This window comes from Rhinoderma darwinii, chromosome 3 (genome assembly GCF_050947455.1).
Source record: "Rhinoderma darwinii isolate aRhiDar2 chromosome 3, aRhiDar2.hap1, whole genome shotgun sequence".
In the NCBI taxonomy this organism is placed as follows: Eukaryota; Metazoa; Chordata; class Amphibia; order Anura; family Rhinodermatidae; genus Rhinoderma; species Rhinoderma darwinii.
In genome coordinates this window covers 208,301,551-208,325,685 of record NC_134689.1, presented here as the reverse complement: position 1 = coordinate 208,325,685, position 24,135 = coordinate 208,301,551, and the positions used below count along the sequence as shown (strand labels likewise).

Genomic DNA, 24,135 nt, shown 5'->3' with positions numbered 1-24,135 from the left:
CGCTTTCAGAATGGTGTAATACGGGTGCTTTTTTGCGCCCATCTTACGAGCGTACCACACGGACTGCCTGTGGTTTATTAGAACTAGAGTTAGAGCTAAATAGGCTTCTATTGTGCTCTAACTCCGGGTCTGATGAACTGTCGGAGGTCCGGCTATAACATCCACAATATGGGCTAAAAAAAAACACCCTTATTACACCCATCTGAAAGCGGCCTTAGTATCCACCGTGGGAGCTCTTCATGACAGGCATATTATATCATGAATCAAGAAGAACAGCCAACGAGGGAGATTTGCTATTACTGGCAAATGCCATGTTGATGAATCTGTCATATGGGATAACAAAGACAGGTCTAGTTAGAAAAGTCTTGGAAATCCTTATTAATTGAATTATGCTCAGCGCAACTCTTAAACTCCACCCACTTTTTTCAGACACATTTGCACATTTCAGAAAAAGTGGCGCAGGGGCTTAATAAATATGGCGTTTGGACTGAACACCATATGTCTCAGTGTATTTATGCCAGAAATCTGTTGTAAATACATTGATAAATCTGCCCCAATGTGTACAGTACCTAAGCAGGCAGGAAAGGAGGACATTTACTGTACATAGCTTAGGAGACAATTGAAATCTGCCAGCTGTATCAAAATAAATGGGCATAGCATTGCAGATTTACAGCCGCAAGATCTTCTTTCTTTAAAACTTGACTGTACTCAAGTGGAAGTTATACCTTAATAAAAAAAAATTATGAAGATTTGTTTAGAAAGCGCTCATAACATTATTTTTGACAATAATTTTGTTATTCCTTGTTATGTTCTCGTCAATATCTAGGTAATGGCGTCTGTCTACATCTTGGTAAATTTGCCTGCATACTTCAGTACTGAATTATTTTTCATGTAAAGTCCGATCTAGACAAGTGACTGTGTTGGGGCAACAGCCTCGGTCAGGGGCGTAACAAGGTAAGACTGGGCCCCATAGCAATCTTTTGACTGGGCCCGCTCCCCTCCCCTGGGTCCCACGCACAGCCCCCTTGTAAATACTGTCCCCCTGTAGATTGTGCCATTCAGCCCCCCTGTAGATTGTGCCATACAGCCCTCCTGTAGATAGTGCCATACAGCCCCCCTGTAGATTCTGCCATACAGTCCCCCATGTAGACAGTGCTATACAGCCTCCCTGTAGATACAAGGCCAATTCTAGCTTTTGTGCTGCCGGAGGTGAAAATTGAAATGGTGCCCCCCCCCCCCCCCAGGCTGTTCTACTTCACTAGCGTCTTCCTCAAATTCATTCGGATGCACCGTTGCCTTATACCTCCCTGGCATGCGCGGTGCAGCAATGAAGTCGGGCAAAAAACACCTCGCTGCACAGTGCGTCCCCATGCAATGGTGCATCCGAGAAAGTTGGAGGAGACCGCTAGTTATGTAGAACTGCCAGGGGGATGGCAATCAAGCATGGAATGGTGGGTTTGGAAGCAGGACTATGTGACACTTCAGGATAGCAGCACCCCCCCCCATGACCCTCTAATGAGTAATTAGCATATAGTGTGCGCCGTTTTAAAAGTTGATTTTATATATTTTGCTGTATCTGGAAAAAAAAACAAACAGGGGAATGTTTGGAAATATTGTCAGGTCATGTATTACTGCATGGTGGTGGTTCAAGGGGTTAAAACTACCTGACAGATTCCCATTAAATACACAATGAATTGAAAAGAATTCCATCTGCCCTGCAATGTTGTTATCATAAAGATATCCTATATAATTATAGCTCCAGAACCAAGCTCATACATACTGTACCAGAACCAAGCTCAATACATAAATACAGAACCAGAACAAAGCTCAGTACATATATACAACACCAGAACAAAGCTCAGCACATAAACAGTGTACCAGAACCAAGATCAGTACATAAATATAGCACCAGAGCCGAGCTCAGTACATAAGTACAACATCAGAACCAAGCTCAGTACATAAATACAACATCAGAACCAAGCTCAGTACATAAATACAGTACACATTTGTGAGTGATGATTAATTTTGGAGTATTATTATATACATGTGTATAACCTAAATCCTACTTCTTTTTTGTACTATAATATTTGGGATATATATATCTATTTTTGTATTTGTGTCAGTATATACTGCTCCCAGGCATTGTATTCATACATATTAAACCTGTATCCCCCATTATCCTACTACTCTGTTGATTTTACAGCTGTTCTTGTTTTTAACCCCTTAAGGACGCAGCCTAGTTTTGGCCTTAAGGCTCAGAGCCCATTTTTCAAATCCGACATATTTCACTTTATGTGGTAATAACGTCGGAATGCTTAAACCTATCCAAGCGATTCTGAGATTGTTTTCTCGTGACACATTGGGCTTCATATTCGTGGTAAAATTTGGTCGATATATTCAGTGTTTATTGGTGAAAAATTGCAAAATTTAGTGAAAATTTTGAAAAAATAGCATTTTTCAGAATTTTAATGCATCTGCTTGTAAAACAGACGGTTATACCACCCAAAATAGTTACTAGTTCACACTTCCCATATGTCTACTTCAGATTGGCATCGTTTTTTGAACATTCTTGTATTTTTCTTGGACGTTACAAGGCTTAGAACCTAAACAGCAATTTCTCATATTTTTAAGAAAATTTCAAAATCCTTTTTTTTAAGGTACTTCTTCAGTTCTGAAGAGGCTTTGAGGGGCCTATGTATTAGAAACCCTGATAAAACACCCCATTTTAAAAACTAGACCCCTCAAAGTATTCAAAACAGCATTTAGAAAGTTTTTTAACCCTTCAGGCATTTCACAAGAATTAAAGCAAAATGGAGGTGAAATTTGCAAATTTCATTTTTCTTGCTGAATTTCAATTTTATTCATTTTTTTTCTGTAACACAGAAGGTTTTACCAGAGAAACACTACTAAATATGTATTGTCCAGATTCTGCAGTTTTTAGAAATGTCCCACATGTGGCTCTAGTGCGCTCATGGACTAAAACACAAGCCCTAGAAGCAAAGAAGCACCTAGTGCATTTTGAGTCCTCTTTTTTATTAGAATATATTTTAGGCAGCATGCCAGGTTTGAAGAGGTGTTGAGGTGCCAAAACAGTAGGAATCCCCGAATAGTGACCCCATTTTGGAAACTACACCCCTCAAGGAATTCATTTATGGTTGTTGTTACCATTTTGACCGCACAGGTTTTTCACAGCACCTATTTGAATTGGGCTGTGAAATTAAAAAAATAATTTTTTTTCCAATAAGATGTCATTTGTGATCAAAATTTATTATTTTCACAGGGAACAAAATACCCCATTTTGTTGCCCAATTTGTCCTTAGTGCGGCAATACCCCATTTGTGGTGATAAACTGCCGTTTGGGCCCATGGGAGGGCTCAGAATGAAAGGAGCGCTATGTGTTTGTTGGAGTCCAGATTTTGCTGGATTGGTTTTCGGGTGCCATGTTGCATTTGCAGAGCCCCAGAGGTATCAAAGCAATGGAAACCCACAGAAGTGACCCCATTTTGGAAACTACACCCCTCAAGGAATTCAAATATGGTTGTTGTTACAATTTTGACCGCACAGTTTTTTCACAGCACCTATTTGAATTGGGCTGTGAAATGAAAAAAATAATTTTTTTTCCAATAAGATGTCATTTTTTATCAAAATTTCTTATTTTCACAGGGAACAAAATACCCCATTTTATTGCCCAATTTCTCCTGAGTGCAGCAATACCCCATTTGTGGCGATAAACTGCAGTTTGGGCCCATGGGAGGCCTCAGAAGTGAAGTAGCGCTGTGTGTTCTTTGGAGTGCAGATTTTGCTGGTTTGGTTTTCGGGTGCCATCTCGCATTTGCAGAGCCCCAGAGGTATCAAAGCAATGGAAACCCACTAGAACTGACCCCATTTTGGAAACTACACCCCTCAAGGAATTCATTTATGGGTGTTGTGACCATTTAGACTCCATAGTTTCTTCACAGAACTTATTTGAGTTGGGCTGGGAATTAAAAAAAATAATATTTTTTCCAATAATATGTCGTTTTAGCTCAAAAATTCTTATTTTCACAAGAAATAAAATACTACATTTTGTTGCCCAATTTCTCCTGAGTGCGGCAATACCCCATTTGTGATGATAAACTGCTGTTTGGGCCCATGGGAGGGCTCAGAAGGAAAGGAGCGCTATGTGTTTCTTGGAGTACAGACTTTGCTGGTTTGGTTTTCGGGTGCCATGTCGCATTTGCAGAGCCCCAGAGGTATCAAAGCAATGGAAACCCACCAGAAGTGACCCCATTTTGGAAACTACACCCCTCAAGGAATTCATTTATGGGTGTTGTGACCATTTTGACCCCATAGTTTTTTCACAGAACTTATTTGAGTTGGGCTGGGAATTAAAAAAAATAATATTTTTTCCAATAATATGTCGTTTTAGCTCAAAAATTCTTATTTTCACAAGAAATAAAATACTACATTTTGTTGCCCAATTTCTCCTGAGTGCGGCAATACCCCATTTGTGATGATAAACTGCTGTTTGGGCCCATGGGAGGGCTCAGAAGGAAAGGAGCGCTATGTGTTTCTTGGAGTACAGACTTTGCTGGTTTGGTTTTCGGGTGCCATGTCGCATTTGCAGAGCCCCAGAGGTATCAAAGCAATGGAAACCCACCAGAAGTGACCCCATTTTGGAAACTACACCCCTCAAGGAATTCATTTATGGGTGTTGTGACCATTTTGACCCCATAGTTTTTTCACAGAACTTATTTGAATTGGGCTTGGAATTAAAACAAAATTAATTTTTTCCAATAATATGTAGTTTTGGCTGAAAATTTCTTATTTTCACAAGAAATAAAATACCCCATTCTGTTGCGCAATTTGTCCTGAGTGCAGCAATACCCCATTTGTGGTGATAAACTGCGGTTTGGGCCCATGGGAGGGCTCAGAACGAAAGGACCACCATTTGGCCTACTGGGGATTTTCTCGTGCAAAGTCATGTGTGCAGAAGCCCCTGAGGTACCAGTACAGTTGAAACCCGCAAGAAGTGACCCCTTTTTAAAAACTACACCCTTAAGGCATTCATCTAGAGGTGTAGTGAGCATTTTGACCGGAGAGATACACCCCATAAACTGTAATGTGGGTTCTCCCGGGTATGGCAATGTGGCTGTTATCAGCTGCCTGGGCACACAACAGGGCTCAGAGGGGAAAGACGAGGGGGGATAAGCTGTGCGGAGTGCATCAGGGTAAGTAGAATTGGGGTAAATTATAAAACAAGGGATGTATGATAAATTTTAAAACACTCTTTCATACAGAGCTCTGGTTTTTCGGGACACGCGTTACATTGATATATTGTGTCCTCCCTTATACCCCTCTTATAGCAGACTTTGCACCTCTTTTGACTTTTTCCCTTCTTGCCAGTTTGGGGAACTTCTCCTGGAAAGTGTTGCCCTGGTACGATGCGTGTGGCCTCGCTTCCAGAAGTACTGGGTGCCCCCCCCGTTCCTGGTCCCTAAAGATTAGGTTCTTGATAATCACCTCTTGAAATTCCAGGAAAGTTCCCCTCTGGCCTGTACATCGACGTAGCACGTACACATTGTACAATGCCATCTGTATGATGTGCCCGGCCAGCTTCTTATACCACACCGCATGGCGCTGTAGGGCTTCGGGACTTGATCTGACAAGTCCACCCCTCCCATGTACCTATTGTAGTCCAGGATGCAGTCTGGTTTAGGGGTCTCTGTACTGGTACCTCGTACAGGTACATGGGTACTGGTGTGACATCTCTCTTGTCCTTGTACTTGACACACAATATGTTGCTGCTAAAATGTGCCCTGCGCTCACCCCTTCTTGTTTGCCCTGCAGAGTCTTAGGGAGGCCTCTCAGATTTCTTCTAGCAGTGCCGCATGCCACAGGACTGGAAGCGAGGCAGTTGAAGAGTGGGACGCCGGTATAAAAATTATCCAGGTAGAGGTGGTAACCCTGGTCCAGCAGTGGGTGTACCAAATCCCACACAATTTTTGCATTAACTCCCAGTAAGGGGGGGCATTCTGGGGCCTGAGCACTGGTGTCCTTCCCTTCATATATCCTAAACCTGTAGGTATACCCTGATACACTCTCGCACAGCTCATACATCTTCACGCCATACCTTGCCTTCTTACCCGGCAGGTACTCGCGGAATTGAAGCCTCCCTTTAAAATCCACCAAGGAATCATCAATAGAAATACACTTCTTGGGGGTGTATGCTTGGGAAAACCGGGCACTGAAACGGTCTAATAGGGGTCTCCGTTTATACAAACGGTCAAAACTGGGGTCATCTCGGGGTGGGCACGGCTCATTATCAGTATGATGTAAGAAGCCAAGTATTGCCTGATTTTTTATTTTTTTTTAGGTTACAGTTCAGTTCTGAAGTTGCTTTGATGGACCTATATATTAGAAACCCCTATCAAACACCCCATTTTAGAAACTAGACCCCTCAAAGTATTCACAACAGCATTTAGAAAGTTTATGAACCCTTTAGGTGTTTCACAGGAATTTAGAGCAAAGTAGAGGTGAAATTGAAAAAAAATTTTTGTCAGAAAATCCTCTTTATACCATTTTTTTATAACACAAAAGGTTTTACCAGAGAAACGCAACTTAATACGTATTGCCCAGATTCTGCCGTTTTGAGAAATATCCCACATGTGGCCCTAGTGCGGTAATGGACTGATGCACCGGCCTCCGAAGCAAAGGAGCACCTAGAGGATTTTGAGGCCTCTTTTTTATTAGGCACCATGTCCGGTTTGAAGAGGTCTTGTGGTGCCAAAACATTGGGAACCCCCCAAAAGTGACCCCATTTTGAAAACTAGACCCCTTGAGGAATCCATTGTAGTTTTCTTGGGGTGCATGCGGCTTTTTGATCAGTTTTTATTCTATTTTTAGGTGGCGTGGTGACTAAAAAACAGCAATTCTACTATTGTTTTTTTAATCTATTTTTTTTACAGCGTGCACCGTGCGCTATAAATGACATATTCACTTTATTCTGCGGGGCGATACGATTACGGCGATACCAGATGTTTATAGTTTTTTTTAATTTATTATGGCGTTTGCACAATAAAGCACGTTTTGTAAACAATCATTCACTTTTTGTGTTACCTTATTCTAAGAGCCATAATGGTTTTATTTTTCCATCAATAAAGCCGTGCGAGGACTTATTTTTTGCGTAACGAACTGTAGTTTCCATCAGTACCATTTTTAGGGACATGCGACTTTTTGATCTCTTTTTATTCAATTTTTTGGGAGGTGAAGTGACCAAACAATTGTTATTGTGGTACGGTTTATTATTATTTTCTTTTACGGCGTTGACCGCGCGGGATAAATAACGAAATAATTTTGTAGTTCAGGCCGTTACGGACGCGGCGATACCAATTATGTATAGTTTATTTGTTTGTTTATATATTTTTATTAATAATAAAGGACTGATAAGGGAAAAGGGGGGATTTTTACTTTTAATACTTTTAAAACTTTTATTTTCTTATTTTTACACAACTTTTTTTTACTTTTTTTTAACTTTATTACTTTGTCCCATTAGGGGACTTGAGGGCAGGAGGCACTGATCGCTATTCTAATACACTGCACTACATGTGTAGTGCAGTGTATTAGAACTGTCAGCTACTCACTGACAGCAAGCATAGTGGGTCCTGACTTCGTCAGGACCCACTAGGCTTCCGTCGATGGCAGAGCCGGACGCCATTGTTTGGTGTCCGGTTGCCATAGCCACCATCGCCAGCCGCTATCGCGTAGCAGGTTGGCGATTGTAGCTTAACCCCTAAAAAGCCGTGATCACTATTGAACACGGCTTTTAAGGGGTTAATCAGCGGGGACACAGCGATCGGTCCCCGCTGTAGGAGCTGTGACAGCTGCTGAACAAGACAGCAGCTGTCACAGCTCCTGTATGTGTCGGGAAGACGGCCGAAATGGCCGTTATCCCCGCGACGTAATAATCCGTCGCTGAGCGCTAACGATACAGTTAGCGTGACGGATTATTACGTCGCTGAGCGCGAAGGGGTTAATGGATTATTAATAAAGATATTGATATTCTCATTTTGTTATCATTTGATTTTTGGAACTATGGTTATAGAGATTGGTTGTACACTATAGATATTGTACCATAGAGCCCCCTGTAGATAAAGCTCCTGTAGATAATGCCACTCATACTGTTAAAGAGATTGTCCACTACCGGACAACTGATGACCTATCCACCGGTCTGTGGGGGTCCGACATCTGGACCCCGCACTGTTAAGCTGCTCTGGCTACCTCAGGGCACCAGACGTACATGCTGGAAGCAGTTGGCTCCGGCGACGGAATAGCGGTCGAGCTGCAGTACTGTTCAAGTGAATAGTAGCAGAGCTGCAGTTCTGCAGCAAGGCCGCTATGCTATGTACACCAACTGCTTCCGGCTCCGTACATCGCATAATAGGTAATGACATCCGGTGCCCGCAGGCCACCAGAGCGGCTGATCAGTGCAGGGTCCGGATGTCGGACCCGCACCGATGAAATACTGATGACCTATCCAGTGGATAGGTCATCAGTTGTCTGGTAGTAGACAACCCCTTTAACTAAAAGCAGCTGCTAAGTGGAGGGAACCTAAGGCCAGCAGCTCAGTCATGCCGCCCCCTCTGAAACTCTGCAGGGTGCCACCTGAGGCCAGAGGCTCAACTCGCCTCATGTTAGATGTGGCCCTGTGTAGATAGTGTCACACACACCCTTGTAGACAGTGCTACACACAGCCCCCTGTAGATAGTGCCCCCTTCCTCCTTGTAGACAGTGCCCCCCACCTCCCCTTGTAAACCGGTCCATACAGCCCCTCTGTAGATAGTGCCCCCCACCTCCCCCTTGTAGACAGTGTCCCCCAAACAAATAACAAAAAAAATGTACTTGCCTAAGCCCCGTTCCCGCAGCGAACAGAGCTGTTCCACTTGCGTAGGCCGGCGTGATCTAGTGATGTCATCACACCAGCCTGAGCAGGGATCCTGTCCCTGCGCCTGATAGGCTTTAGGCTGAACGGCCTGTAGCTTAGTAAATGGCAGAGCAGGGATACCTCCCTGCTCTGCCATAGTGTTCAATAGTATTTGCGTCCTAAGGACGCAGATGCTATTGAATGTGACGTTGCTACCGCTGTAGCAGCCATAGCAGATGCTAGCGGCACCACTGGGCAAGGGGGGCCCCGTAGCAGCCGTTATGACTGCTACACTGGTAGTTATGCCACTGGTCTTGGTGCCACCAGGAACTATCACTTGGGAATACAAAATGCTACTTTCTCCAGTCATCCAAAATCAAATAAAAAACACTACAAAGTTTATCAAAATTACATGATTCCGCAAATAGCAATTTTTTTTATTGGTGTGTAGTTTGAGCCTAAGAACCTGAAAATTGCTGCATGTAAAACTTGAATCTTCTAATAAATAGGACTGTATAAAAAGCATTAATATATTCCAATGTATTATCTGTCTTGGGCAAATTTTCCAGATGACATTGCATAAAGGAAAGCACAGCAATATTATCAAAAATGTCTTGTTGCCCAAAGCAACCTTCAGGGAAGTTTTAGAAAATAGAAGCTGATTTTACAGGCAACAAGATCAAATTTAATAAAGAATAATAATAACAAATGTGGCCCTGTGTCTCTTAGGTCAAAGCTAGTTTGTTGAGGCAAACATAACAGTTTGTAAAACACATTTAATACGTGTTGCATGCTGGAGGGTGTCCCAAAAAAGACTGTTGTGGCATGTTAATCAGACATGTCTAAAAGTCCAATAGGTGGTGAGATGCCCACCAAAAAGGATCTATCCACGATGAGACCATCAATGAAGAGATGACCACACATGGCGTAAGACTCCTGTTCATTTCAATAGAGATGGCCTTTTGATGGTTGGAACCAAGGCCCGCTCATTTTCGGGATTTGTGAGGGTCTCAGCTGTTGGACACCACAAATCTGACTTTAATGACATGTTTGAATTACATGACATCAAAGATTTTATTGGGGGACAACCCCCATTAAACTTGGTTAGTTTGGTCCCTTGAAGATACAATGGTTAGAATGTATGTGAAAGATGGATACTTACATATCCACACAGAGATAGATGAATGGTTTTAAACTCTAGTGATGGAGTTGAAAATGGTTCTATTTAATGGACATATTAGCATAGCAGATACTCACAGTACAACTTCTACATGATCCAAAGCCCATTGATCATGACCTGATCCACTGTGGAGTGGCTGCCACCACCTTAATAGAACTCCTTTCATACGTGCTTCTCTGTAGAAAAATAAAAATGGGTTTCACTGCAGATAATCAGTAAATCATAAATTAACATTAGGCTTTAATATAGTAAGTAAAAGTAAACTGCATGATTAGCGAATCATTTACAAAATGGCCTGAAATGGATTTTTTGGGAATGCAGGATAGCCTTATCCTATGTGACTGGTGGGGACTGACTCCTGGGACCCCTGCCAATTAGCAGTAAGGGAGTGCTGTAGCCCCTTGTGTCCAGGCACAGGGGAATGTCCATTCAAATGAACAGGGCTGGGCTCCAGTACCGGCACAGCTGCAAATACAGAGGGGCAGCTGTTACTGGAGAGAAATTAAAGGAGCTGTGGCACTCCAGGGAGTGTATTGGCCCCTCTTTCTACTGAGGGGTTTAGGGGGTAAGCATAGGTTGTCAATGTGTTTTCTCAGAAAACCCATTTAAGAATGCAATGACATATCAGAGAAAAACAGTTACTTACAGTGGAATATTGTAAGATACTCTTTGTGCTTGTATAAAGTCTTTTGGCTGGTGCTGTGCGATGACTTGCCATGTTATCCCATTATTTACACTGTACTGTAAAAGCACTGCCTTATCTACAGTATTGGCATCACTTAAGTTAGTATTGCAGCTCTCTGTTTGGGCAATGCTTCCGATCTGAAGCACAAACATTATTTTGCTGTAAAGAGAAGCAGACGTGAAAAATTACTTAAACTAACATACTATATTTAATTATTTTTTTTAAATCAGTCAGTATCTATCATACCTGGCACGAGTAAGATCAAGTGGTTTAGTTATTGCTTGTCTTATTTGGCACCCATTAAAATAAAGGGAGTCTCCATGAGCATAAGGTGCAAGCTGGCCACATCCATTTCCAATTGTGCCTCCTTGAATATATTCCCAATTGATTTCCGTCACCTTCTCTGATTCAAAATTATCTTTAATGTAACTTGCAAGGTCATGGTTAAACAATGAGCAATCGTCACCTGCATAAAAAAAACATAATTTTTACTAATAGTCCAACATGAAATCCCATTTAGCTTTAAATATATTCTGATTATAAAACTGGTGTTACATCTTCTCTCATCTATTTCAATATTTAAATGTGTTTTTTTTTTTACCAGAAAAAGTGATGGCATATCGCTAGGTATATCGCATCGATATGGGTCTGACTGATATTTTCCCTGCAGAGCGACGCTCCCAACCACCCCCTGCAGAAAATTTCAATATAACCGTTTTGCAGCTACCCTGCACATCAGCTGGCGGTGAGCGCAACTGTGCAGCAGAAATGCCGTAGAGACCTGTCTCATTGTTTTCAGGATGGGCTGTGGTTACAGAGGCCTGACTCCCACTGTTCCGCCATAACATTCTAAGTTGGGCATACCTCTTTGAGTACTAGGCTCTACTACGAAAAGATTACCTTGGTATCCCTCATCACAAATGCAAACAGCTCCAGTGGTACAGTATCCATGTCCACTACAAAGCTTAGGACAAGCTTCTCCGATATATACATGATCAACAGCCCAACTCTGCTTTTCTGCCTCATCCCCTTTCTGAATCCAGCGGAACTGTGTAGAACTGTGGAACAAAAAAATGAATGAGATCTTTATCATGTTTTTATTACATTAGCCAAAGGTTATTCTGCAATAAAGGCAACAAGAAGTCATGGATAGTTTACCAATTTATCTGGTAAAGCTAGGTATTTTGTAGCGCTAGGCATTTTGTTTTGCTGTGGCAAATCAAACTTTTTCTTAAAAAAATCACTTTTATTTTTCAAGTTTATAAACTATTGGATGCAATAAAATTCTCCAAGGCATTAGAAACTATAGACAAACAAATGTTTCCTTTATTGCCCCAATTCATATAAAATAGAAATTGAGGCATGTTTGCAAAAAAAAATGTCCTACCATTTTGTATTTAGAGCTCCTATACAGACTTATGTGTCTCCATGATAACAAACGCCAAACAAACCCTGCATGGTCTTATCCTGCAGTCATACTCCCTTCCATCTATCCCTCATTTCTTCACGTGGTGCTGGACAAAGCATCATCGCTAAGTCTTTAAAATAGAAATTGGCAGTGCGGGAACAGTAATGAATTTAATAGGTGAGTGTATTGGAACTGGTTTTTAGGGAGTTAAAGCAGTTAACAAAAGAACGGTTATGTTCCTGATCAGGACATTGGTGTAAAATAATTGCTTTTAAGTGTAACTGGCAGTTTCCCCTAATGAAAACAGCTATAAAATTCTTACAGGTACTACATGCTTCCGATCATCTACATGTACTTTTTCCAACTTAGTCCCATCTATGGTTCCACGGTTGTGGTCCTGCAGGGAGGTTTCTTCCTTTTGGACACAGATTGATAACATGATTTCAAGATTTTTTTACTTGAACAATACATAAACTTCTCATGGTTTGTTTGTTGGGGGACATAGCCTGAGGCCTGGCCAATCCTCAATTCAAATTTATACAGCAATGCTGCTTGCAGCAATTTATATAGCTGTCAAATAGAAGACCAATACTCTCTCGCTGACTTCAGTCATTGAAAGAGTGAATAAAATCTTACTGTATGAGAAAATAGGACCTAATGCTGTCCTTCTCCTATGCCTTGAATGTGACAAATCACCTTATGATGTTGGAATATAACCTTGGAGGCTATCCTCTTATTTTGTACCTCTGCTGAACTTTTCTTTCTTTATATGATATGCAACATCCATCTATCTATGTATATATATATATATATATGTATATATATATATATATATATATATATATATATATATATAGTTTTATATATATTTATATATATATATATATATGTAGCGTCCATGGCCGTGGGCAGTCGGGTTTACTCACCTCCCGACACCCACAGCCATGGATCCGTGAGCGCTGGTCCCCATCTCCTTCCTAGGAGACGCCAGCGCTCACTTCCGCTCTGTTCTGCTGTGTCCTGTAGGGTGTGCGCGCACGCTCGTGCCCGGCCTTAAAGGAAATCGTCATCATCATCAACTGCCATGATTTCCTGGTCTATAAGAAGGCCCCAGATCCTTGCCTGAGCGTTGTTAGTCTATCCCAGTCTGTCTCGCAAATGGTCCCTTAGTGTTTCCCCGTACCAGTTGTTACCCGTGCCCTGTTACCCGTTCCTGTATCCCGTATTGTTCTTGTTCCTGTGCCTACCAGTGTTGGAGTCGTGTCTACTGCACCTGCTGTCGTTTGCCACGTCCAGTGTCGTTTGCCACGTCCAGTGTCTTCTGCCACGTCCAGTGTCTTCTGCCACGTCCAGTGTCTTCTGCCACGTGCAGTGTCTTCTGCCACGTGCAGTGTCTTCTGCCACGTCCAGTGTCTTCTGCTACATTGGATACTGCCCGCCACGTCTGGCGCTACCTGCCGCACCGTGCTGAAGCCACCGCCAACGTCTGGACTAGTTCAGGTACCCAAGCATTGCTATCTGCTATTGACTTTCGTGTAGACCGTGACCTCGTCAGCTGCCTCCCAGCCACGGCTTAGCGGCCTAGTGGGTCCACATACCCTGTGACCATGACAGTATGCTCAGGCCATGGAACCCGCTGGCCAGCCCAAGACCGCAGTCCAAAAGATACAGACAGAGATGCATGACCTACGCACACGTCAGGATCAACTCCTTGAGGCTGTGAATTATATCCTGGTCCGCCTGGATCTACTCACTGTTCCACCCCCGGCACTTCTACAGTACCTAGGGCTGGTTGGAGAGGCAACTCTAGGTGGAACGTCTCCGAACGTTAAAACCTCTCCCAAATTATCGATTCCTGTGGCCATCGTCTCCGGAGAGATGTCACATCCTTCCTCTGCCTATCTTGACTCTGGAGCGGCTGCTAATTTCATCCAGCAGGATCTAGTGAATCGTTTACGTCTACCCACAGTCCGTCTGGAGAGACCCCTGGCTGTTGTCTCTGTGAATGGTTTACCATTGCCCGATCCGATAATGCTCATCACGGAGCCTTTGACACTACAGGTCGGAGCTCTTCACTCAGAACAGATCACCTTCCTGGTACTACCTAAGGCTATCAATCCTATCCTGCTGGGTCTGCCATGGCTCCGCCTACACGCCCCGGTCCTTGACTGGAATTCCGGAGAGATTATTCAATGGGGTTCCAGATGCCATAGCCATTGCCTGTCACAAGTCCGTCCTGTTATGCCCCCTCTGCCTCAATTACTCTCCGGTCTACCATCTCAGTATGCCAGTTTTGCAGATGTCTTCTGCAAACGAGAGGCTGAGACGTTGCCTCCACATCGGAATTATGACTGTCCCATCGAACTGGTTCCTAATTCTTCTCTTCCCTGTGGACGTGTAGATCCTCTCTCCTTGTCAGAGACTTTATCTATGTTAGCCTATATCAAGGAGAACTTGGAGAGGGGTTTTATTCGAAAATCTTCCTCCCCGGCTGGGGCAGGCTTCTTCTTCGTTAAAAAGAGAGATGGATCTCTTCGACCCTGCATTGACTACCGTGGTCCCAACCAGATCACGGTCAAGAACAAATACCCATTGGCACTTATATCCAAGCTGTTTGATCGCATACGAGGAGCCATACGAGGGGGGGGGGGCTTATAGTCTAATCCGGATTCGCCAGGGTGACGAATGGAAGACGGCATTTGACACCCGCGATGGGCACTATGAATACTTAGTGATGCCCTTCAGACTGTGTAACGCTCCCGCAGTATTTCAGGAATTCGTCAATTATATTTTCAGAGATCTCCTCTATGTCTGTGTTGTTGTTTATCTCGATGATCTTTTGATTTTCTCCCCAGATCCGACGACCCATCGGAGCCATGTCCGTCAAGTTCTTCTGCGACTAAGAGAGAATCGCTTATATGCCAAGTTGGAGAAGTGCCTCTTTGAAAAGAAGTCTTTGCCCTTCCTGGGCTACATCTTCTCGGATCAGGGTCTTAAGATGGACCCTGAGAAACTAAAGTCTGTCCTGGAGTGGCCACATTCTCAAGGCCTAAGGGCCATACAACGGTTCCTGGGATTTGCCAATTTCTACCGGCAGTTTATTCCGAACTTTTCATCTCTGACGGCTCCCATCTCTACCCTTACCAAGAAGGGTGTGAACGCCAAGGTGTGGACTCCAGAGGCAGAGTCCGCATTCATTAGCCTCAAGAGAGCCTTCACTTCAGCTTCAATCCTCCATCACCCTGACGTATCTCGGCAGTTCTCACTGGAAGTGGACGCTTTCTCTGTTGGTGCAGGTGCACTTCTGTTCCAGAGGAGCTCCAAAGGAAAGGCAGTAGTGTGTGGCTACTACTCAAGACTTTTTTCTTCTGCTGAGCGCAATTACTCTATTGGAGATCAGGAGCTACTGGCCATCAAATTGGCTCTGGAGGAGTAGAGACATCTTCTAGAAGGCGCAGCTCACCCCGTCTTGATCTACACCGACCACAAGAACCTCACCTACCTTCAGTCCGCTCAAAGACTGAATCCTCGTCAAGCCAGGTGGTCGCTGTTCTTCACCCGTTTCCAGTTTCTGCTCCACTACCGTCCCACTGACAAGAATGTGAGGGCCGATGCCCTTGTCAGGGATCATTACTATGTATATTGTCTGAAAAATATTATCCTCACACATATGTATATACATTTCAGTTCTTTGTGTAATATACTGATATATATAACAAGTTCTTTGTTCATGTCGGACACACCTATGGAAGACACCGCCCCCTGGAATGCAAAGAGGAGTGTGCAGAAGAATATACACGAAAACTTATAGCTGAGGAGCGAATAGAATTTAAGCAAGTCCCACATCTATAGGGAGGGGCATGTGTCTTCTCTGTGTGTGTTTCTTTGTTCTGAATAAAGTGCAGTTCCTCCTGGCTGACAATGAAGCTGTACCTCAGACATTTGTGTGGTGTACTTCTCTCCAGGCATGCCTTCAGCTTTCAATTTACAGAGGTGGTTATTCGGTGTGAAATACGGACCTGACACCCTGTCCAGATCATTTGAGATGGAGGACACGGTGGGGTCCCTTCAGACTATAATAGACCCGTCCTGCGTTGTCACCGCTAATCTGCTGCAGATTAGAGACATCCCTCCGGGGAGAACTTTTGTTCGGTTGGCAGACAGGAGAAGAATTCTCCGCTGGGGACACAGTTCTAAACTGGCTGGGCACGCTGGTGTGCGTAAAACCCAAGACCTGATTGCTCGTCACTTCTGGTGGCCCACGCTACCTAAAAAATTTCTGGACTTTGTGTCTTCTTGCACGGTGTGTGCCTCTAACAAAGTTTCTCACTCCAAGCCTGCTGGCCTGCTTCAACCTCTGCCTGTACCCAATGCCCCTTGGCAGCACATTGCAATGGACTTCGTCACAGACCTTCCTCTCTCAGCAGGATGCAACACCATCTGGGTGGTGGTGGACCGGTTCTCTAAGATGGCACATTTTATCCTGCTGACCGGCCTACCTTCTGCTCCCCGACTGGCGAGTCTCTTCATTCAACACATCTTTCGCTTGCATTGCTTGCCTCTTCACATTGTGTCCGACCGGGGGGTTCAGTTTACCTCTAAGTTCTGGAGAGCCCTCTGTAAACTCCTGGAGGTGAGTTTGGACTTTTCCTCAGCCTATCACCCCCAGTCCAATGGGCAAGTTGAGAGGAACAACCAGATCATGGAGAATTATCTCCGCCACTTCATCTCTTCACAGCACGAAAACTGGGTACAGTGTCTTCCATGGGCCGAGTTCTCATACAACAACCACACAAGTGAGTCCACCACTTCCACTCCATTTCACATTGTATACAGTCAACATCCTAGAGTCCCTCTTCCTGTGTCGACTTCATCTCTGGTACCCGCTGCTGACTCTGCATATGGGGACTTCCTGCAAATCTGGCAACAGACCCGGTCCTCTATTTTGCTGGCAGTAGATCGCATGAAGCAAAAGGCAGATACTAGGAGAAGAGAGCCGCCTCAGTATCTTCCGGGGACTAAAGTCTGGCTCTCCTCTCGAAACATTTGCTTGAAGGTGCCCTCATACAAATTTGCTCCCAGGTTCCTTGGTCCTTTCGAGATTCTGCAACAAATCAACCCTGTCTCCTATAAGCTGCGGCTGCCTCCTACCCTCAGAATCCCCAACTCCTTCCATGTGTCCCTCCTGAAACCAGTGGTCCTGAACCGCTTCAGCAAGACTTCTAGTTCCACAGTTGCTCTGTGATGACAGGGTAGGGAGACAGACATGTGAGCACTAATCTACCCGCCACTCAGTCCCTGCCTACTTGCAACGACCCGTCCTAAGCGACGGGGTACAACTGGCCGACGGTCCCTACGCTCAGTAAGTGCAAGACAGACAAAACAGACAGGGGTACACAGAAGCAGGGAAACGGGGCAGCTGCCCACGGAGACACCGTGAGCAACAAGAGTAGTGAACGAGCCAGTCAAACCAGGAGAGAGCTAGGTACAAAAGGCTGAGCAGGAGAGTGGTCAGAAAGCCAAGGTCAATAACAAGCAGAGGATCAGTAGTACAAGCAGCAGCAGCAAGCCAGGAAACAAGCATAGAAGAATCACAGGCAAAGGAGGAACAGGAAAGGCAGGTATACATAGACAGTGGGCGGGAACTAGCTCCGTCTGGCCAGGCTGTGATAGGCTCTCCCACTCCTAAGCCTGCCATCCTGAGTGGTGGAAGATGGAGTCAGTCTCACAGACATAAGAGCAGGTGCAGACTGATTGCCCACGGGCGTCGACACAGAACCTGTGTCTGGCAAATCCTTTACATGCTCCCAGCGGTCCTTCTGATGTATTCAAAGTAAAGGAGATCCTGGACTGCAAAAGGGTAGGAGGAAGGACATTCTCTTTGGTGGACTGGAGAGGGTTTGGTCCTGAGGAGAGGTCCTGGGAGCCAGAAGAGAACCTCAGTGCTCCTGCTCTTATTAAAAAGTTCCTCTCTCGCTCTGGCCCCAAGAAGAGGGGGCATAAGAGGGGGGATACTGTAGCATCCATGGCCGCGGGCCGTCGGGTTTACTCACCTCTCGACGCCCGCAGCCATGGATCTGTGGTCCCCATCTCCTTCCTAGGAGATGCCAGCGCTCACTTCCGCTCTGTTCTGCTGTGTCCCGTAGGGTGCGCGCGCATGCTCGTGCCCGGCCTTAAAGGGCCAGCACGCGCACAAAGGAAATCGTCATTATCATCAACTGCCATGATTTCCTGGTCTATAAGAAGGCCCCAGGCCTTCTGATCCTTGCCTGAGCGTTGTTAGTCTATCCCAGTCTGTCTCGCAAATGGTCCCTTAGTGTTTCCCCGTTCCAGCTGTTACCCGTGCCCTGTTACCCGTTCCTGTATTCCATATTGTTCTTGTTCCTGTCGTTTGCCACGTCCAGTGTCTTCTGCCACGTTCAGTGTCTTCTGCCACGTCCAGTGTCTTCTGCCACGTCCAGCGTCTTCTGCTACATCGGATACTGCCCGCCACATCTGGCGCTACCTGCCGCACCGGCCTCCATCCGTGCTGAAGCCACCGCCAACGTCTGGACTAGTTCAGGTACCCAAGCATTGCTATCTGCTATTGACTTTCGTGTAGACCGTGACCTGGTCAGCTGCCTCCACGCTACGGCGGAGCAGCCTAGTGGGTCCACATACCCTGTGACCGTGACAATATATATATATATATATATATATATATATATATATATGCCCCACACGTGAAAATTTTAATTTGAAAATTCTTTGTGGTAGATCTTATTGGTAACTGTTTCTCAGATGATTTTAACCTACTTCATTCCCTACTGTTGCTGTCATGGGCTAATGTCTGGCCCCTTGCAACGGGGGTATTTGCACTTTGTAACAGTGTTTCATCAATAAATACTTTTGAAAATAAAATACAGGATTTTTACTGCCAACGTCAGCAAAATGGCAAGTGAGTGGAAATCTTAATCATGATAACACAACGGAAAGGTAATCTCAGGGGAATTATTGTTATGGCATCCCATGACTATTGCATACCTGGATGAAACATAGTCTGGAAGTTGCAGTGTTACTCTTTTCCACACTGAGCTGTTGATGGAGTTATAGACTGTTGCTTCATGAAATTGGAATGGAGAGCAGCCAATGCTATTTGATGAGGAAGGAAGACACTGAGTCTGAACCAGTTGCCACAAATCCGTTCTGTTAAAAATAATAAACAGAACAAAAGGTCAGTTTGAGAAACACGATTCTAATGGGATGTGTTGCAGAGAGTGTAAAAAAAAATATTTTATTTTCCACAATGTAAATCTAGGCTTTAATCTGTATAATCCTGAATTGGGATGAGCAACTCTTTGTAATTCGCCTATTGTGCCATTTCGCTGAAAGTTGAATCTTTTGTTATGGACCCATATTTGCCATATATAAAACATTGTGAGCGGAAATATGGATCCATATTCCAGAACTTCAGCCTTCATTGACTCATAAATACGGCTGGTTAATAGAAAATTTGCCTATTGTCGAAAACGCTGACGAAGAGTTGCTCATCTTTAGTAATGAATATCAATTATATACTCTATAGTTGAATATACATTATATCACAGCTGCCATTAGCATCCACTAATAAAGATTAACTGTATCAGAAAAAGTCTCTCTGCTGGTGTCCCCCAGCCAATGCAATTTTATAATAGATATTCATTAATAAAAATGAAGATAATTGCAATGTAACTTCACCTTGGTTCAATGTAACTTCATCTACATTTCAACGTAATCTTTTCTATTTTACCTGGCATCCTTTGTATACTCAAGCATCACGGAATGAAGATCGACACATAAATTTGCTTCACAACCGACCACAATCTGAAACATAAAAAATGGAAGTAAAGGGAAGGAAGTTATCGAATGGAAACATAAGAGCAAGATAAATAGAAAGGAAAACAAAAAAGCAAGGTGCACTGATGCATATAACATTGTAATGAATCACATTAACCATTTACAAATCCTCAAACAAGACATAAACCTCAAAAACTTGTCAAATAAGTCTGCGTTCTTGGTATAAAGCTCATGCCTCTATCTTACCCAGTATATAGTGTAAACTGGCTTTTTTGCTAATTGATAAATATGGTTTACTATAAATATGCTAAGTACAGGTTTTTTCATATATTCAGGCCTCATGCACATGGCCGCATTTTCGGGCCGATCTCCCATACAAAGTATGGGAGCACGGCCCATAAAATACGAAAAGTAGTACATGCTTCGTAATTCTCGGCACGAACAACTATCCTGTAGTGATACGGAAAGGTGTCCGCGTCCAATAGACCGAATGGGTCCATAATTGCGGATCGTATTACGGTCCGCAATTACGGAGATTTTTTATGGTCGTGTGCATGGGGCCTCACCCTTGAACATTCTTTTTGTTTGTTATTTTAGTCAATATAGTTTCAACATACTGTGGTGATTATTTTTTTAAACCTATATCTTACCTTTATAGGGACTGGAGCCCTGTTTTTATGATAATGAGTTTCAAACCATGTACATAGCCAAAGAGTGGAGTGAAAGAATAAAAGTAAGGGGTGTCTGCAGGCACCACTAGTGGAAGCTCACAGTTCAGTGTATAAAGTTGGAGCTCCAAGCACTAACTATAAATTAACGAATGAACCAGAATGTTGGATCTCAAAAAAGGACATGATGTTGAAAGGTGGACATTCACTCTAAGAGTCCCATGTATAGGGCTGAATATAAATCTTACCTTGAACTGCATCATATAGCCAGGTTGTATAATAAGCTCCCTAGAAGATAGTATATTGTGTGTTTTGTCCTTCTTTTTGTTTGGCCAGTAAAGATGAAATGACGGGTTTCCACAGAAACCAGCTGTTCTCACAGCATTGGGGTAGAAGCTCCAATGTTCATCATGGGACGTACCTTCTAGTAAGAGAACAAATATTAATCATTTTATGATATCACAGGCAGTTTCACACTGAGCTTAAAACCAATACCAATAAAACACTATTAGTTGTTTACAACTAATAAAACTGATCGGTATCGGTCTAGCATTAGCACAAGGGAGTGGAATTGTCTATTCACAGTGTTATTTATCAGTTGTAAACATACCATCATCAAACGTGTCAACAAGCTGGCTTGGGTTAATCTCAGCTCCCCCAATTAATATATTATCAAGGGCCCACTGAGATCGATCGGGACCTGGAACCACATAACCATTGCTGATAATAAAGGGCTGCCACCATCGTAGGCGAGTTGTGTTGGTTTGGGCACGCTCTGGAAGAATTATGTAATCATACCGAACTGCCATATATTTCTGGTAATCCATCTCATGAAGCAATGTCCAAGACATACCTAAAAAAATATATATATACCTCAAATTGTCTCTCTTTAAATAGTAAGTAACTTGACAGACATATTTTAATGTAAATATACATTCACTTATAAAACAAAGATATAGAAGTAATGCTCATTTACAGGAATGTAATACATTTTAAGAACATTCAGAAGAGTATATGAGAGATCCTAGTTTGGCAATTCCAACTTATTAGTAAAAAAGTAGTAATGTAGAGGTGTACACAAAGTTACAAGGTTAAATCTTTGCACCCCCCTTCAACTATGACAATTGTCTAAGGACTTTATGCCCCTGTCCCTCTTCATTGGTGAGCTGCACTCGGAGAAAGTTACATGTGAGCGTGTAAATTCAATTAAATGGAGGAGAACTTATACAGGAGCATGGAAGAGAATCTGTTTTATGTTTATAATATAAGATTAGGAAGACTATGGAACTCCATGCCACAGGTTGTTGTAATGGTTAATTTGTTAAAATAACTTACATTCATTTGTAAACTGCCTGAAGAAGGAGCCTGTGTGCTCTGAAAGCCGCATATAGAACCTTAATGGTTAGCCAATAAAAGTATCATTCCTTCTATACTTTTGTCTTTTTTGATACAAAGGTATTTAACATTGCTTAAAATAACTTAAAAAGGGTTTGTATACCTCTCCTAAAATCCATAATAATACTACAGCTTATATCTACTGGATTGTCTGAGTTGCATAATTGGTCCGAGGGTTTTTGTAGTTGTCATATTTGGAGTCGGGAAGGATTCTTTTCCTCTCACTTGAGTACACAAGGCAAAAAACTCGTCTCATAGGGGTCATTCTTCTGAATCAACACTACATGTTAATAGGATGAACTAGATGTACTTTACTATGTAACTGTAACTAGCATAATAGTGATATATTAATAGGATATTGGCTTAATAATCTATAAATAAGATTTCTCTAAATGCAGCTAACTCATTGAATTATATTATCTGGTGTGTTTAGCTTGTCAAATCCATATAGCAATCTATAAATTTTAAACCATTCTCTTTAATAATATATATTTTTTAAAACATAACTAATGAAATAAAGGGTTGGAGTATTTCTTCTTTAGATGGCAACACATTTACATTTAGCTAGTAAAAACCTACCTCCATCAGTTGAATAATCTAAAAGAACACCTTCTTTTCTACATGTTGGTCTATGGCATGATGTTATATTTTCACTGCCAATCCTTGCCCAATATTGAACAAACCTAGAAAAATGATATGTGTTTAATAAATGTATCAGTTAGTGATACAATTACACATGCATATTTTCTCATCTTCTGAAAATGACAATTCAATGATCATTATTATATAATTCATTTCTACAACACCATGTGAAATATTTGCGACAATACATAAAGCAATATAAAAAATATAATTTTACTGAGCCTTACTTTGCCCCCCTTAAATCTAGATCCTGGGTGATTGATTGTCGAATGGCAGATGACCAAAAATAAAGGGCATTGTCCTCAGCTAGGATACCACAATCCATACATGTTTTCCCCCCCTCCATAGACAGCCAGGATTCCGGTTTCAGTTCATCACTATCAAAGCGCTCCTTTAGAAAGGTCTGTAAAACAGAGCATCCATTTTTACTAGGGAAAGAATCAACAAGTAATGTGATGCAAATGTAATGCCTATATATTTATAATTTTACTCAATGCCAGTATTACAATACCTATAATTGCAAACTAGGTAAAGTTTTTTAAGGGAATACAGCTCAAAATGTGCAGGGTGGTGATCAGTATCAATGTAACTGAATAAATCTCACTTGCTGTTTACTACAAAAACAATGGGGAAGATTAACCTCTTTACGACGAAGGACAGATATATCTGTCCTATGCAGGAGCTAGTTCCCACACAAGGACGGATATATCCGTCAAAACAAATAACACATACACATATAAGATATCCCTGCGATCGTAATGACTCGACCAATTAAACGAACATATTTAATTAAACCGTTGGATGAACGGCGTCCAAAAAAACCTGCAAAAACAGTAAAATTCTCTCTTTTCTCCCATTCCCCCCATAAAAAATAAAATAAAAGTTAATCAATAAGTCCCATGTACCCCAAAATAGTACTATTGAAAACTACACCTTGGCCTGCAAAAATCAAGCCCACATACAGCCACATTGACGGAAAAATAAAAAAGTTACGGCTCTTGGAATGCGGCGATGCAAAAACAAGTAATTTTTTTCTAAAAGGGTTTTTATTGTGCAAACGTAGGAAAACATAAAATCTAACGTGAAAATCAGCGCTGGAATAGCTGCTTATTTTCAATTCTCTCCTAAAATAAAGTTAATAAAAGTTAATCGATATATTATATGCATCCAAAAATGGTGTAATTGAAAAATACAACTCGTCCTGCAAAAAACAAGCCCTTATACGGCTATGTCGACAGAATTAAAAAAAAGCTACGACTCTTGGAATGCGACCGTAAAAAAACTAAAAATAATCCTTGGTCATTAACGTGCAAAATGGCCTGGTCATCAAGAGGTTAATCAACACTGTTGTAGGATCATGCATTTACAAATAGAACCAAATTTATCAAACTGGCACAAATGGAATGTTAAATTTGGCGCAACTTAGTAGGCATGTCATTA

At 42.6% G+C, this 24,135-nt stretch overlaps 1 protein-coding gene across 4 annotated transcripts in view; it reads right to left on the bottom strand.

The window, feature by feature from the left end:
• The window catches only part of RELN (reelin), a 749,731-nt gene that overhangs the window by 18,788 nt on the left and 706,808 nt on the right, over positions 1–24,135 (bottom strand). For 2 of the 4 annotated variants that reach the window (XM_075857310.1, XM_075857308.1), the window contains exons 54-63: positions 22,923–23,098; positions 22,633–22,736; positions 21,269–21,511; positions 20,907–21,082; positions 19,944–20,017; positions 19,199–19,360; positions 11,668–11,825; positions 11,014–11,233; positions 10,729–10,926; positions 10,160–10,258 (exon numbers count right to left, since the gene is read on the bottom strand). In XM_075857310.1, the coding sequence (XP_075713425.1) occupies positions 10,160–10,258; positions 10,729–10,926; positions 11,014–11,233; positions 11,668–11,825; positions 19,199–19,360; positions 19,944–20,017; positions 20,907–21,082; positions 21,269–21,511; positions 22,633–22,736; positions 22,923–23,098 (1,610 nt within the window). The remainder of the gene's footprint in view (positions 1–10,159; positions 10,259–10,728; positions 10,927–11,013; positions 11,234–11,667; positions 11,826–19,198; positions 19,361–19,943; positions 20,018–20,906; positions 21,083–21,268; positions 21,512–22,632; positions 22,737–22,922; positions 23,099–24,135) is intronic. The other 2 variants (XM_075857311.1, XM_075857309.1) reach the window with 1 other exon arrangement.